Raw genomic sequence first — 17184 nt, forward strand, 5'->3', positions numbered from 1 at the left:
AAACCTTTAAAAATAAATAAAAATGAAGCAGATGGCCTTAAAATTGCACCCCCACACACACTAATTAAAATCACCCCTCCTGCCGCAGTTAATTAACCAAAGATTTAATTAAAACAGTTGCCATTTGTGGCATCTTGGAATCTCTGTTTAAATAGTTCTTTCTGCTATATATCCACACACGTAATTTTATCTCTGCCTACCTAGAGCAGATATTATGGTCTACAGCTCCCACGATCCCTCAGTATTGATGGCACTGGTTAGGATGGATGGGAGTTGTAGGCCAGAGGGCCAAAAAATTGGCCGGCCTGTGCACGCACGCACGCACACACTAAATTGGGGCTGTTATGTCCCAAAGCCGAGCATCTGACGGCCGCAAAAGCGGATGCTGCAGTAAATGCGCTCAGCTGTATTTGTGAATGGTTTCGAAGCGCTCACTGAACCGGATTTTCCTGACCCTGGTGCCCTCCAGATGTTTTGGACTTCAACTCCCAGCAGCCCCTGGGACTAACAGGCAGGAATTCTGGGAGCTGTCAGGCAAAGCATCAGACGGGCTCCAGATTCAGGAAGGCAGGAGTTGTGCGCCTCCCTGCCTTAATGCAGACACTCAGCCATCTCTCCACTTGTGGGGGAAGAAACAGACCCTGCTCCATCCTCAGAACACCTCTTTGCTTGTTTTCCACCCCCCGATGACCCCGTTCAGATGACACGCTAAGCCACGGTGGTTAAGCACTTTCAGCTCAACGTTGGCACAGTTCACACACTTTTCTCTACGCAGTGTGGAGGTATTTTTAGGAGGTATTCCCTACACATGTTCCCACTCCACCGTCGTGCGAATGTGGGCTCCCGTGGAGTAGAGTAAAACTTTTCCCATGCTATCCCATCAGCCATTGCTGTGAAAAAATAAATCCCGGCAGCTCTCCTAGAGCGGCACTTTCTCCTTTGGCCGCTCTAGCCGGGGAACTCTGTAGCCAGTGGGGAAACTCCGCTCAGTGCAGCAAGAAGCTCCACAGAGCCCTCCAGACAACACACAACACAACAGTTGCGCAGGAACTTTTGTAAACCACCCAGAGCGTTTCAGCTATGGGGCAGTAGAGAAATGTAATAAATAAATACATAGAAATAAATAAACTCTCCTCTGCACAGCCTGGATAGTCAGGGTGGAGTGTTTTTCAAAAAACTCCACTGTGGGGTGGCGTTTTCCCTCCAGACAACACACGTCTCAACGGTGGTGTGAAAACTCCACCGTGGATCTCTCAAACCAACGTTGAGAAATGTGTCGTCTGAACTGAGCCATTACGTCTCCGCGTGCCGTGTGAACCATCCCTAACCACGGTGGCTGCATAACCACGGTTTAAACACGCTCCCTAGCCATTTGCTGCAAACGGGTCGGCGGCTTAACGTGTCGTCTGAACAGGCCCAATCTTCAAAGACAAAAATCTACGGCTGTTCCACGGCCCGCAGGGACAGGCCTCGCGAAACACCTGCGCCGCGCCCTCACCTCGACGCCCTCAGTGGATTTGATGGAGTAGAGCATCAGCGTGGTGATGCGCGGCAGGTACGGAGCGAGGGCTTCCCCCAAGACGGAGCCCAGCGACCCGAAGAGGCTGTACCTAAGGCGAGAGGAACGTGTCAGACCCCTTTCCCAGAAAGCCCCTGGGGCTCCCCGAGGCAAAATGCGGGGTGTGGGAGGAGCGTCAACTTACGTGCACCTCCGCAAATCCGGGTCGTCTACTTTGTCGCAGAGGTCCAGCCCGAGCTTGCAGCAATCGTCAGCTACGGGCAGAAAGACCTCCTTGGACATGGTGGTGGCGAGGACGGACAGTGTCTCTGGGGAGGAAACCGAGGGGGGGGGGAGAAGGTGAGCAGCAGAGGATTCTGGGAAAGGGTGGGCAAGCTTACGGGATTGCTCATGGCCCATCCTCTCTCTCTTTCACACACACAGAGCATTTGTTTACGACACCGCCCAACTGGCAAATGACTCGGGGAAGTTTACAATCGCTTCCCCCTGAAACAACCCCCACAAAGCCATTAAAACACAACTACGTAAGGCGCTCTTATGTGGGGAGACCCATGTGTGTGGTTCGGAAGCTGCAGCAAGTGCAGAACGCAGCAGCCAGGGTGCTCACCGTCATATAAAACCTGTGCTGAAAGAACTGCACAGGCTGCCTATTAGCTACCGAGTTACCCACAAGGTGATGTTATTATCCTATAAAGCAGCCTTCCTCAACCTGGGGCGCTCCAGATGTGTTGGACTGCACCTCCCAGAATGCCCCAGCCAGCAGAGCTGGCTGGGGCATTCTGGGAGTTGTAGTCCAACACATCTGGAGCGCCCCAGGTTGAGGAAGGCTGCTATAAAGTGTGGATGCTAAAAAGAGAAATCAACTCTGGTGCTTGATGAAGGACGATACGTCCGAAACGTTGAGCAGAGCATTTTTGGATTTTAAGAATAAAATAGTTTTTAATACGTTTATCAAGCACCAGAGCTGATTTCTCTTTTTAGCATCCACGCTTAGTGGTGCATTTCCCCCCCCCCCCCCCGCTACGTTGGCATACCATTATCCTATAAAGCCCTAAATGACTTGAGACCAGTGTTTGAAGGACATGGGGCCTTGCTGATTTATGGGCTGTATTGGCTCTTTAAGAGTACTGGCTTTTTAATTGTATTATTCTTTCTGCTTTGTATCTGTTCTGGTATGTGTTGTGTAGCCCTGATGCTATGTTAAGGGGAGGTGGGAGTGTGGAACTCTCACTCTCGGAGCCTCTCACCTGCAGGTTATCTCCGTGGTCGTTAGGATAATTAGGTTTAGCTGTGAGAGAGAGGGCAAAGCCCTCCCTAAGAGGGGAGGGTTGCTAAGAGCCAGGCCGAGCTGGGGGTTGGTTCAGTGAGGTCATGGGGCCCTAAATTCTAAAGGGGATAAAAAGGGTACCCTGTTTGGGATGAGGATCTTCTGTTCTGGTTTTGGAGGAAGAACATCAAAAGCAGCCTAGGATGGCTGCTGGGAGTAAGCTGGGGTCTTTTGGTTTATTTTAAATGTCTGGATTTCCTGAGACAAGGCTGGCCGCTTTTATGGCTAGGGGCGGGTTGTGTGTTTGCAGGTTTTAGATCAGTGGTTCTCAACCTGTGGGTCGCGACCCCTTTGGAGGTCGAACGACCCTTTCACAGGGGTCTCCTAAGACCATCGGAAAACACATATTTAATTATGTTCAATTTGTAACAATGAAAATACATCCTGCATATCAGATATTTACATTACAATTCGTAACAGTAGCAAAATTACAGTTATGAAGTAGCAACGAAAATAATTTTATGGTTGGGGGTCACCACAACATGAGGAAGTGTATTAAAGGAAGGTTGAGAACCACTGTTTTAGATGGGGCTGTGGCTACTAGTACATTCTCCCTTTGCAATCTCTCCTTTAACCCCCTTCCTTCCCTCCCGCCCTTCCCTCCTGCTGGGGCATTCTGGGAGATGCAGTCCAACACATCTGGAGCGCCCCAGGTTGAGGAAGGCTGGTCTACACAGTGTACCTAGCAGACCGCCTTCCCTTATACACACCCAGACGACAGTTATGATACTCGGAGGAGGCCCTGCTGGCCATTCCGAAACGGACAGAACCTTGCCATGAAGAACCTCAGCAGCAGGGCCTTCTCTGTGGTGGCACCCACGCTCTGGAAAACCCTCCTTCGTGCGGTTAGAGAGGTAGAAAATGTAACATCCTTTAAACACCTCCTGAAAACATATATTTTCAGACAGGCCTTCCCTAGACTGTAACTTGGTTTTATGTAGTATTTCTAACTTTTCAAGTTTTGAATTTTGACTTGGATGTTATGGTTTTAATTGTAAGCTGCCCAGAGAGCCTCGGCTGTTGGGCAGGATAAAAATCTTATAAATAAAAATGTCAACCCATTAAACTTGTTCTTAAACCCACTAAATCCAATGGCATGTCTATGCAGTAATAAGTCCTACAAATCCCAGCATACCCCATTTAACCACGTTGGCTGGGGGATTCTGAGAGTTGTAGGACTTATGCATAGGACTGTGCCCTGAACCGGTTAAACAGCCAGCAATAACGTTCATAACCAGAGCAACAGATTAAAGGTTAAATGCCTGCTGGAAGTGGAAGGTCTTATCCTGGAAGCTAAATGTATTCAGCGAAGAGGCCAGGTGGATCTCCCCGGGAAGGGTATTCCAGTATTCCATAGTCACGGGGCCACTACAGAGAAGGCCCTTTCCTTGGTAGCCACCCATTATTCCATTGTAGGTGGCAGCACCCAGAGATGAGTCTCTGGGGATGTCCTTAGCAATCAGGCAAGACCATATTCAAGTCATTCAAGAGGCAGCTGGACAACCATCTGTCAGGGATGCTTTAGGGTGGATTCCTGCATTGAGCAGGGGGTTGGACTCGATGGCCTTGAAGGCCCCTTCCAACTCTGCTATTCTATGATTCTATATGGGAGAAGCAGGCGGGTGAGTCCTAAGACACTGAGGCCTTTCAAGATCAGCACCAGCACTATGAATCTGGAAACTGACCAGCAAGCGACGCACGTCTCTTGCAATATTAAGGATCACAATTTACCCCTCTCCTCTATGCCTGCCGGTGGTTAAAGACAGCTCTCTTGGGAAAAGTTAAAGGAAGCCAGATTCCAGCTGGACATCAGGAAAAACTTCCTGACTGTTAGAGCAGTACGACAACGGAAGCAGTGACCTAGGGAGGTTGTGGGCTCTCCCACACTAGAGGCCTTCAAGAGGCAGCTGGACAACCACCTGTCAGGGATGCTTTAGGGTGGATTCCTGCATTGAGCAGGGGGTTGGACTCGATGGCCTTGTAGGCCCCTTCCAACTCTGCTATTCTATGATTCTATGAAAAGCACATCCCTGCCCTGGGAAGCTTCCAATTTTCAATCGTGAACGCGGAAGCGGCAAGAACCGTGTTTGCTTACCCACGGACTGAATCTGGACGGGGCGGAGGTCCTCCCGGGTGGTGAGCAGGTAACCCATCAGGTTTTCCAAGATAGTCTGGAAGTACGGCAAGAGGGACTCCTGAGCCGCCTGGGCTAAAAGCCGGTGGGAAACGGGGGAGGAGGAGGAGAGAAGGGTTACATTCATGGTGGGGGAAGACCGACAGCTTTGGGGTCCCGGTTCCTAATGTGCTTTACCCAGAACTATGGGGATTGGAGGGAAGGGGGGAAGGGAAGGACACAACCCACCCGTTCTAATCCACTCCCCGCTTCCCTTAAAAAGAACCCAGGAGTCCTGGCTCACTAGGCCCACCACCCACCTTCCCAACACCCAGGGATATTTTTTTAACTGATGATCTGGGGAGCAGAAAACTCCCAGCAAAAAAGAAAAAAAAACCCTCCCCCCAAGCACAGCTGGCTAGGGATGCTGGGAGTTGTAGTCCAAGACATCTGGAGGGGGCCCGGCTTGTGAGGAGCTGCCCAAAGCCGTTTCCACGAAACACGGAGGGCCACAAGAACCGGGTCTTAGCAGCACAGAGGGTTTTAAAAGGTAGCGAGTTTCTACGCTGACCTTCAGGACAGAAGCGTCCCACTTCTCCGGCCCATTAAATCATTATCCGAAGGCAGGTTGGACTGGCTGCCTCTTTTTTTGGGGGGGGGGGGGCGCTGCCCCAACTGTAGGGAGGCCGGTTCAATTTAAAGAGGGACCCGACCAGATGAAGCAAAGGAGCCCCGTCCTGGGGGAGGGGGGAATGGGGGGGGGGACAGGGTGTGTGTTTGCGTACCGATGGCTCCAATGGCGCTAACGGCAAGTTCCTTGTTGCGGGGGCTGCTGGAGGAACTTAAAGTGGTGAGCATCCTTTCCATCAGAGCTGGGATGTACGGCCCAATCTTCTCCCCTGTATATGGGGTGGGGGGCAGGGATATGGGGAGAGGAGGAGGATTAAGGTAACAAAGGAAGAAGGAACATTCCCCACAACGACACACAAGTAGCAGCCCGTGGGTGCCCACTTGGGTCCCCCCAGTAATCCAGCCAGAGCCACCAGCCAGAAGTTGTATATGTTGCACGTCGGCCAAAACCAGGATCCTGGCTGGTTGTGTGCCCTCAACAAGCCGGAATCGCAGACTGGGTTATTCCTGGTTTATAATCCTGGCTTATAATTATTGCTCGATACGTTCGAGGCTGGCTGTGGTCACATCATTTGGGAGGGAAACACAGATCAAAGCCAAAGAATTACGGCCTGAGGATTCAGAAAGAAGCGATATACAGAGAGAGAGAGAGAGAGAGAGAGAGAGAGACAGACAGACAGACAGACAGACAGGTTGATCCAATGGGCCAGGGATCCTCACCGAGGTTCTCCACGAAGTTCTCCAGGGCGTAGTAGGCCTTGGCCATGTGGCTGGTATGGGCCGGATGGACACCCTCCAGGTAGCATAGGAGCAGAGGCATGATGTCATCGGAATACTCTGCAATGTCAGGCTAGGGGAGGGAGACAGAGAGAGAAAGAGAGATGCTTCAGGCACTCCATCGTGTCTCAGTTATGTTCTTCAGAAAGCCGTGCATGTATTTTTTTAACGAATATTTTAGCTAACAATACTAACAGTAATAATATAGCTAAAGGAACAGAGGGCCACTAGAAGGCTGCATCCCTGCATCACGGCAAGGGGGAGACTAACCTGGCTCCATCCATCGGCCAGAGAGCAAACGCTGCAGGGAGCTTGCTTCGCCTTCCCCCTGCTCGAAAGAACACCCTCAAGATCTTTTGAACTAAGCACAGGAGCCAGGGGTTTGTTTTTTTCCTCCTCCCTCCCAATCCCTCTTTCCTTTTGTGTCATGCCTTTTAAACTGCAAATCTGAGGGCGGGGACGGTCTCATGATTAATCTGCAGACGCCACTCTGAGAGCCTAGCAGGGCCAGGCAGGCTGAGTGGGCCACCAGGACGACTTGTCCACTGACTTTTACTGGCTGGAGGGACGTCTCAGTAATCCTTGGGTGAGGGTTGAGGAGGGACGGCTTCCGGGGGGGGGTGTGTGTGTTAAAAACACTTCTCATTTTTCTGCCAAGCAGAGCTTTACCGTACAGACGGTATCTAGGCTAGAATTTGGCGGCCCCTGGACTGTGGCCTGCTCCCCTGACCTGTGCTGGACTATTAAATTTCAGAAGGAAATTTAATAGGGATAAATGCCAAGTTTTACATTTAGGAAATAGAAACCAAAGGCACAGTTACAAGATGGGGGATACTTGGCTCAGCAATACTACAAACGAGAAGGATCTTGGAATTGTTGTAGATCACAAGCTGAATAGGAGCCAACAGTGCGATGTGGCTGCAAGAAAGGCAAATGCTATTTTGGGCTGCATTAATAGAAGTATAGTTTCCAAATCACGGGAGGTCCTGGTTCCTCTCTATTCGGCCCTGGTTAGGCCTCATCTAGAGTATTGCATCCAGTTCTGGGCTCCACAATTCAAGAAGGACGCAGACAAGCTGGAGCGTGTTCAGAGGAGGGCAACCAGGATGATCAGGGGTCTGGAAACAAAGCCCTATGAAGAGAGACTGAAAGAACTGGGCATGTTTAGCCTGGAGAAGAGAGGATTGAGGGGAGACTGAAATACTGTTTCACTGAAACACTCTTCAAATACTTAAAAGGTTGTCACACAGAGGAGGGCCAGGATCTCGTCTCGATCCTCCCAGAGTACAGGACACAGAATAACGGGCTCAAGTTAAAGGAAGCCAGATTCCAGCTGGACATCAGGAAAAACTTCCTGACTGTTAGAGCAGTACGACAATGGAATCAGTTCCCTAGGGAGGTGGTGGGCTCTCCCACACTCGAGGCCTTCAAGAGGCAGCTGGACAACCCTCTGTCAGGGATGCTTTAGGGTGGGTTCCTGCATTGAGCAGGGGGTTGGCCTTGTAGGCCCCTTCCAACTCTGCTATTCTATGATTCTATGAACTCCCAGCCAGCCAGCAATGCGGATGCTGCGCATTGTAGTCCAACATATCTACAGTGTGCTACTGTGATGGAGGACGAGGCCACTGTGTGGTTTTTCTCGCCGACTCGGCAAATTCTCCCGCTTAAGGAAGGGAAGCGCCTGGACTCCGGCAGCTACGGGTTAAGGAAACCGTCGGCAGGAACGAAGGGTTTCTTACGACGAGGGGGAAGGAACGCAAGCAGAGTCCGCTAAACAGAAGTCAGGGACCACCCCTGACCACCCCTCGCTCCTCTCTCTCCCTCGGACGTGGCCCACCTGCAGGTTCTCGGAGAACTGGCCCAGGGCAAACAGTGCTGCGTTGCGCACCACCTGGTTCTCGTCCGACAGCGCCCGGCACACCACCTGCAGCATGGGCTGGAGGTGCCTGAAACGGGATGGGAGACCAGGGTTGAAAGGGACGCGTTTCAGTCTCGGCTGAAGCCTGCCCTTGCTGGGCTCAGGCTAGCTTCAAATAAATACAACGAGAGAGCAGGAATTCAGCCCCCCGCCCCCCTAGGGTTTCCCCCCAAAGGCCCTGCTCCCTTTTAAGACCGAAGGCGCACGGGAAAGGTTCTTCGAGGCACAAATCGGAGAAAGGGAAGCTGCGGGTTTCCGAAACATGTCAGGCATAATAAACGTCCCTTGTCATTTCTGCCGTTTTCCCCTGCGGTTTTAAAAGGTCGAAATGCCACCCCCCCTCAGGTGGAGCGACAGGCAGGCAGAGCTTGAAGCTATCGTATCTTTGCGGTTTTGGGGTCCGTCCGCCCACCACTGGCATTGCCCCCGGGGGCTTCTCCGAAACGGAATCTCAACGGAGCCTTAGCCTACCTCGCAGGGTTGTCGCTGGGATAAAACGGGGAGGGTAGGTCACACACTGCCCCTCGTCTCTTGGGCAGGGTAAGCAGGTAATTTAAAAACAAACACATCATCATTATTATTATCATTATTATTGAGCATCAAAGGTGAACCCTAACAGTTTGGGGGGCGGGGGGAACGGAACACACAAGGGTGTTGAATTTCCTTTCATCCCCAGGGCCAAATTAGATTTGGGAGGAGGCCTCGGAGGCCGTGTTCTAGCAGTCAGTCGGGCCAGAGAGCAAATCGCCAAGGCCAAAGAGCTGCTTTTAGCTTAGAGCCCTTCCTTCCGTACCAGTAATTCAGCCCCAGGAGAGGCCTTGGAAACGTTTAGTCTGTGGGGAAGAACTGGGGAAACACCAGACAGTTTTGAGGGAAGGGAGCATGGCCTTCTCGGTGGCTGCCCCGGAGCTCTGGAACTCCCTTCCCAGGGAAGCTAGACTGGCTCCCTCCCTGGTGTGTTTCCGGAGGCAGGCTAAGACTTTTCTGTTCCAGACGGCCTTTGGGGGTTTAGTCTGGGCCTCTGCTTATGCTCTGTTTATATATTGTTTGTTGTTTTTAATAATTCATATTTTAAATGTTTTTAAACCGATATTGTCTGGGTTTTTTTTTTTTTTTTTGTATTTTATGCTTTTTAAGGTTTTAAATTTTGTGTATTTGTTTTTAAATGTTCACTGTTTATAACTTTTGGAAACCGCCCAGAGAGCTTCGGCTATGGGGCGGTATATAAATGTAATAAATAAATAAAATATGTAATTGTTTTAACATTGTCGCTTGTTGATTATTTTAATTTTTGTATATCTCTATTTGTTTCAACTGTACATGTTTTAATTTATTTAACCTGTGTAACTGTACATGCTTTGTAACGCCGCCTTGAGTCCCAGTTTTGGGGGAAAAGGCAGGATATAAATAAATATCATCATCGTCGTTGTCATCTGGTAAACCCCAGAAGGCTGGATTGGGACCCCACATTTACTTATTCATATTTATTTATTTATTAAATTTATATACCGCCCCATAGCCGAAGCTCTCTGGGCGGTTTACAAAAATTAAAAACAGTGAATATTAAAAAGTATACAAAATTTAAAACCCTCAAAAATATAAAAAACAGTATAAAACAGTATCCTTTTTAAACAACAGTTCTGGGGTCCATTAAAACAGGGGTCCCCAACCCCCGGGCCACGAACTGGTCCTGGTCCGTGGCCTGTTAGGAACTGGGCCACACAGGTGAGCTGCTTTCACCCACCCACCCCCACCCCAGTGTACCTGGGCGCGGGGTGCCATCTCACCTGCCCAGCCGAAGCGAAGCCAGGGCGCTGGGGTGGGGGTGGGGCGGCTTCGGAACAGCACGCCTGGTCGGAAGCTGCTCTGGGAAGCGACTTTCTGGCTTCGCTTCGGTTGGGTGGGCGCCCAGCTGAAGCGAAGCCAGGACGCTGGGGTGAGCGGGCGGCTTCGGAACGGCACGCCCGAAAGTCACTTCCCAGAGCAGCTTCCGGCCGGGTGCGCCGTTCCGAAGCCGCCCGCTCGCCCCAGCATCCTGGCTTCGCTTCGGCTGGGAGCCCACCCAATCGAAGCGAAGCCAGGACTGGAGTGGGGGCGGGCGGGTGTGGCTTCCCAAAACCATCCCTTCAACCCCCCACCCCCGGTCCGTGGAAAAATTGTCTTCCATGAAACCGGTCCCTGGTGCCAAAAAGGTTGGGGACCGCTGCATTAAAAAACAAACAAACTTAGCATACGTTGTTCAACGCTGTTAAATGCCTGGGAGAAGAGAAAGGTCTTGACCTGGCGCTGAAAAGATAACCATGTTGGCGCCAGGCGAGCCTCATCGGGGAGATCGTTCCATAATTGGGGGCCACCACCGAAAAGGCCCTCTCCCTTGTTGCCGTCCTCCGAGCTTCCCTCGGAGTCAGCACTCGGAGGAGGACCTTTGATGTTGAGCGCAGTGTCCGGGGAGGTTCATGTCGGGAGAGGCGTTCCGGCAGGTATTGTGGTCCCAAGCTGTGTAGGGCTTTATAGGTCAGCTAGATTGGGTCCACTAGCCTGAAGTTCAAGATCGGAGCCTCCAGGGACGACCCGAGGGTAGGCGCGCGCACTACGTACTTCTTCCGGATGTGGTCTCCGCAGCCTTCGGCCAACACTGCTAGGCACATGAGGCCGGCTTTGCGATGGTAAGGGTTGGGGCTGAGTAGCGCCGGCTCCATCAGAGGCGTCTGAGGGGAAGAGAGGCGGTTTTAAGACTATCGCTCGGCCCTCCGGGCCCCTCTCCCCTTTGCCATCCCTCCACACTCACCAGCTGGGGGAAGAGTTTCTCCGGGGGTAGGTGGAGCGCTAACATATCGACCACCTGTCAGAGGAGAGAGGAAAACACGTGTGACCAGAGAGGATTATGGGGGATGGGCAAGGGAGAAAGGCATGTTGGGAGAGAATGAGGAGAGCGGTGGTGAGGGGGGGACTGCTGGGATTGAACGTGAGGCACAGCCCCACGAGGGAGAAGCTGAGGGGACTGAGAGAGAGAACGAGGCAGCATTGAACCAAAGAGAAACCAGGGAATGCTGGGACGGAAGATGGCAGAGATGCCGCCCCTGTGAGGGAGAACCCCGAGGCATGCTGGGACGGGGGCAGGAGCAGACAGGGCCCGAACGAGGCACCTCAATGCCAGAGCGGGAGGGAACGCCCGGGGGCAAGGGCGTCAAAGAGCCCCGCCCGAGCATGCTGGGACTGATCAAGCCACACGGCGTGACCCACAGAGGACCTGGGCGGCGTAGTGCTTGGGGGTCTGGACTTCGGCCCTGTCTTCTATGTCCTCCTCCGTCTGCTCGTCCTCGGCGTCCATCTGGCCTGCGGGCGGCTCGGCGCTCATGATGGGGAAGAGGGCGTTCAGGATGGGCGAGAGGAGTTTGTGCTTCAGGATGGCCTGGAAGGCGAGAAGGAAAGAGAGACGCCCCCTGAGCCGTCCCGCCCTGGGAGCAAAGCCCGGCGCATGAACAGCCCGCCCCATGGGAAGGGCGGAGGCCCCGGCCACCCTCACCTTGCCCTTGAGTTTGATGAGGAAGCTGATGCAGGACAAGGCTTTGACGCGTAGGTTGTCGCCCAACGCCTGGTTGGTGGCCACCTAGGAAAAAGCGCAGGTGCGAAAAGCGGGCGTTTTCAGATTCAAGCGCAGTTCCATCTCCGACCAAGAGGGGGCGCCGGAGGAAAAGCGAGCCGCCCCAGGTGCGTCATATTCACCTCCAGGCAGAAGCCAACGACCTCCGGGAGATGATGAACAATGATGGCGACTTCCGTCTCCATGAGTTCGTCGAAAACTTCCATCGTTTCGCTAGCCTGGGTCTATTGGGAGGGGGGGGGATGGGACAGGGGAGGAAAAGATGGCGGCTTCATGCCTATCATATGCCAAGTACCAAAATGGAAATTGACATGGGACCACATGTTTAGTAATCACCCACATGTTTAGTTTTTTAACGGTTTTTAATGCTTTATGAGTGTATGTTCTGTGTTTTACAATTTTAAATTTTGTATACGAGTTTTAATCTTAATTTTAGAATTTCTGTAAACCGCCCAGAGAGCCCTGGCTATGGGAGCAGTATATAAGTGCAATAAATAAATAAATAAATAAATAAATAAATAAAACCCTCAGCAAAGGCAAATGCAATGAACAGACAAGGCCCATAAAACATGAATTGCTGAACTGTGTTAATATATATCTACAGTCGTGTGAAAAAAAAAGAAGAAAACTCTTGGAATTGAATGATTTTACATATCAGGACATAATAACAATCATCTGTTCCTTAGCAGGTCTAAAAATTAAGTAAATACACATGACATATTACACTGTGTCATGATTTATTTAACAGAAATAAAGCCAAAATGGAGAAGCCATTAACTGTGTTAATATATATATGTATATAAAACTACAATACTGAACGTAAGTAACGTTAGATATTCATGCAGTTACTTTTGGGTGCTCTTATCACACATATAAATGATACACAATTCAATAGATTGTACACTGTTCAGAAAACAGCATTGGTTTCAGTTATTTCTTTCTAAAGGGGTATTTAATATCCACCCAATTGCTGCAGAAAGAAAACAGATTTAGTCATTGGAGATGATGCTCAACAGATAACATAAGATGACAACTCCAGAATGCGTTTGTCGTTTCAATGCTTCGTCAGAAAATATAGGGAAAGTGACAATGTGATGGGTTCTTTGACCAGGCTCTATGCCTCTCTCGTTCCACGTTGATTAATGAAACTATATATAGCTAGAAGGTAAAGAATGAAGGAGGATAAATGCTCCTCAGGAAAGCACAAATGAATTGACATAAATGAACTGAGGATGTTACCTGCAGGGAGTCTGAAGTTTAAGTTCTTACAGGAGCAAATTAGATTAGCTCACGCCTTTTTGTGAGCAGCTTTTTGAAATAATTACCATCCGGGAAACGCCTGAGGGGCATTCAAATGGCTCTTCTTTGGGGGAAATCAACAAACAGAAAGAGAGAAACCAGAAGACGTACAAACTTATTGGAGGTACTCCTTCCATGTAACTGGGTGCTGCACACGGACATGCGAAGATCTGGCAACAGTATTGGTTATATCACGGTTAGACTACTGTCGTGCACTCTTTGTGGGGCTGCCCCTTGAAGAGTGTCTGGAAGCTGCAAACGGGAGCAAAATGCAGCAGCTAGGCTAACTGGGGCATGGTATCCTGATCACATCGCTCCACTATGGAAAGATCAGCACTGGCTGCTAACTGTTTTCCAGGTTCAGTTCAAGCGTGTTTAGCGGAGGGCAACCAGGATGATCAGGGGTCTGGAAACAAAGCCCTATGAAGAGAGATTGGAAGACTGGGCATGCTTAGCCTGGAGAAGAGAAGATTGAGGGGAGACATGAGAGCACTCTTCAAATACTTAAAAGGTTGTCACACAGAGTGCCAGGATCTCTTCTCGATCCTCCCGGAGTGCAGGACACGGAATAACTGGCTCAAGTTACAGGAAGTCAGATTCCGGCTGGACATCAGGAAAAACATCCTGACTGTGAGAGCAATATGACAATGGAACCAGTTTCCTAGGGAGGTTGTGGGCTCTCCCACGCTAGAGGCCTTCAAGAGGCAGCTGGACAACCATCTGTCAGGTATGTTTTAGGGAGGATTCCTGCATTGAGCAGGGGGTTGGACTTGATGGCCTTATAGGCCCCTTCCAACTCTACTATTCTATGATTCTATGATATTGGTGTTAGCCTTTGAAGCTCTCTGCAGGTTTAGGTCCTGGCTTAACTCAGGACGAACCAGCTCAGTTATTAAGACCAGCTGGAGAGGCCCTTTGGAAGACACTCACTTTCAGAGCCCTGCCTGGCAAGGATGCGGGGAAGGATTCTCTCCTGCGTCACTCCCAGACTCTGGAACGAGCTCCCTTTGGAGCAGCGACTGGTCTTCCTTCACTCTGCATTTGGGATGGGGGGGGGGGGGGTCAAGGCGCACCTTTTGATGGCAGCTTTTAAAATTGTAATTAGGGTGTTTAAGATTTGCTTTCAGCATTTTAATACGTTTATTACGAATTTTGTGTAAATCACCTTGGCTGGCTTCGGAAACGCCATAAATGGAAACAAAGCCCTATGAAGAGAGACTGAAAGAACTGGGCATGTTTAGCCTGGAGAAGAGAAGATTGAGGGGAGACATGATAGCACTCTTCAAATACTTAAAAGGTTGTCACACAGAGGAGGGCCAGGATCTCTTCTCGATCCTCCCAGAGTGCAGGACACGGAATAACGGGCTCAAGTTAAAGGAAGCCAGATTCCAGATGGACATCAGGAAAAACTTCCTGACTGTTAGAGCAGTACGACAATGGAAGCAGTGACCTAGGGAGGTGGTGGGCTCTCCCACACTAGAGGCCTTCAAGAGGCAGCTGGACAACTACCTGTCAGGGCTGCTTTAGGGTGGATTCCTGCATTGAGCAGGGGGTTGGACTCGATGGCCTTGTAGGCCCCTTCCAACTCTACTATTCTATGATTCTATGAAATAAGAACATCTGAAACAGAGACCATGTGCACAGGGCATATGAAGGCACATAAAACACACTGAATCCAGTTTACTGGGTGCCCCCACCTGTCCACTACCTCAGGACAGGCGCGGGTATTTCTTCCGAGTCTCACTGGATTCCTCAACACACGGGATAAGTAGTGCCACATTGACCTGAAACACACACACACACGCGGCATCCCCACCTCGTCAACACCGACCAGTTCTCGGATGGCCGCTATAACCTTGGGCATTATCGAAGACATCAGCTTCTGGGGGGGTGGAAAGGAGACGAGGGTTCCAAATTTGGAGGAGGGGAGAGACAGAGAGAGAGAGAGAGAGCAGAAGACATGTTTTACAAATTTTAAACAACACCCTCGATACACCGACAAGTACAAGACCCATAGTAAAGAAAGAAAGAACGGCAGAGCTGCCTACTCTTGAAATTTTAAGCTTTGCTTTCCAGAGAATGTTTTGTCAGGGTGCATCTTTTAAATTGCACCCTTAAATCGGCTAAGAAGGCACCCTGAGAAATGGGCAGCACAATAATAATAATACCCCATTTCTTCGATTCTAAGACGCACTTTCCCCCCCATATAAACATCTCTAAAAACGGGGTGCGTCTTAGAAGCGCGGGTGCGTTTATTATTTCTTAGAATCAAAGCTTTTTTTTTCCCTGTTGGTGGTACTGAAATTAGGGTGCGTCTTACGATCGATGGCGTCTTCGAATCAAAGAAATACGGGTAACAATTTCTAGAAACTCCAAAAGGGAGCCCCATCGGAGCGTTTTCCCTGCCTTTAAAGGAGTCTTTCCCAAAATGGCACCTTCCAGGTGCGTTGGGACTACAACCCCCATCAACCCCAGGCAGCATGGACGGTGCTAGGTTGGGGAAGGGTGATCCAACATTAGATCTACGAGCACCATCTGAAGAACAAAGCAGGGTTTCCTCCAAAACAACAGTATCAGTAATATGCAAACGTGTACAGATTTCATTCCTCGACCAATTCATGTATTAACACTCATTTGCTCGTATTTCTTTAAGTGGGCCACAGGCCTAGATAGCTTGTAGAAGCTGCTTGCCTCAAGCCACAAATGACTCTGGTTTGTAGGGGCACGATACGCCCCCCCACCCCCCAGTAACAAGGTACCTCCTTCTCCAATGAGACAGCGTAGAAGGGGTGTTGAACCCCAAGACAGATCTGGGGTTCTCCACAAGGCAACGCTTCCTTTCCCCTTGACCGAGAAGTGATTTCCTGGGTTTTGCTCATTGAATTACTTCTACGGTTTAGATAATATGTCTCGTTTGGAAATCCACCAGGAGAAGAGCCTTTCGTGTGGTGGCCCCTTCTCTGCGGAACTCCCTGCCCCTGGAGGTCAGGCAGGCGCCAACAGGAGGCTGCATCCAGCGCCTTGTGAAAACAACTCTATTTCGAGAAGCCTTCCTCAACTCAACGGACTAACCATTGTTTTTTACTGGCCTTTTGTTTTTAAATTGAACAATCTTAATTTGATTTTTTAAATCTTCTTTCTTTTTACTGTTTATACCTATCTGCACTGCTCCAGAATCTCTTATGGAGATAAGAGAGTGGTATATGGAGTGATATATGGAGTGGTATATAAATACTGTAAATAAATAAATAAGTAATAAGTCATAGAATTAGGAGCTTTAAGCTAAGGATGCTGGTATTCGGGGTAGTTTTGCTCTTGTTCCTTATACATTTGGACCTGCCCATTACTGGGATGGTACCCACCGCTCCCAAGAGCTTTTATGTGACTGAATTCAGCCATGCAGCTGAAAAGGATTCTGTCCCGTCCCCTTGGCAAAGCATTCCCCCTGCCCCCATGAATTCAGCGCCTGCTACTAGCGAAGTGCTTTGCCAGCCCTGGAAGGAAAATGATTGCAAAAGCAAGATATGATTCAGGGCAGGGGAGGAAAACGGAGACTAGGAACTGGGGAGGATGTGGAAGGAGGCGCGTGTTGTCGACCCACCATCTCGTCAGAGCCGACGCTGGGCGCCATGGTGGTGAGGCTCCGCAGGGAGTAGTAGAGGGTGGCCGGCTGGTCCCGTTTGTTGAGCGTCTGGTGGAAGAGGCGCAAGAGATCCGTGTAGTGAGGGGCAAAGGTGTCGGGGTCCGCTTCCAGTGCACAGTGCAGGAGCAGCAAGCCCACCTGTAGCCAGAAGGATGGAGGGGGGAGGAGCAAGGAGGGGAGGGGAGGGGCAAGAAGGGGAGGGGCAAGAAGGGCTGCTGTGGCCTGTTTCTGAAGGCAATCCGAGATGCATTCCACAGCTGCGCTCGCAGAATATTTTACATCTCCTAGGGTGACCCTATGGAAAGGAGGACCGGGCTCCTGTCTCTCTAACAGTTGCATAGAAAAGGGAATTTC

At 50.4% G+C, this 17184-nt stretch overlaps 1 protein-coding gene across 1 annotated transcript in view; it reads right to left on the reverse strand.

The window, feature by feature from the left end:
• The window catches only part of IPO4 (importin 4), a 39466-nt gene that overhangs the window by 17761 nt on the left and 4521 nt on the right, over positions 1–17184 (reverse strand). The window contains exons 6-18 of the mRNA XM_063136511.1: positions 16789–16968; positions 15004–15069; positions 12011–12112; positions 11811–11894; positions 11535–11696; positions 11073–11126; positions 10883–10992; positions 8204–8312; positions 6310–6439; positions 5745–5858; positions 4942–5055; positions 1704–1827; positions 1499–1610 (exon numbers count right to left, since the gene is read on the reverse strand). Coding sequence (XP_062992581.1) covers positions 1499–1610; positions 1704–1827; positions 4942–5055; positions 5745–5858; positions 6310–6439; positions 8204–8312; positions 10883–10992; positions 11073–11126; positions 11535–11696; positions 11811–11894; positions 12011–12112; positions 15004–15069; positions 16789–16968 — 1461 coding nt within the window. The remainder of the gene's footprint in view (positions 1–1498; positions 1611–1703; positions 1828–4941; positions 5056–5744; positions 5859–6309; positions 6440–8203; positions 8313–10882; positions 10993–11072; positions 11127–11534; positions 11697–11810; positions 11895–12010; positions 12113–15003; positions 15070–16788; positions 16969–17184) is intronic.

Source organism: Elgaria multicarinata, chromosome 11, assembly GCF_023053635.1.
Source record: "Elgaria multicarinata webbii isolate HBS135686 ecotype San Diego chromosome 11, rElgMul1.1.pri, whole genome shotgun sequence".
Classification (NCBI taxonomy): Eukaryota; Metazoa; Chordata; class Lepidosauria; order Squamata; family Anguidae; genus Elgaria; species Elgaria multicarinata.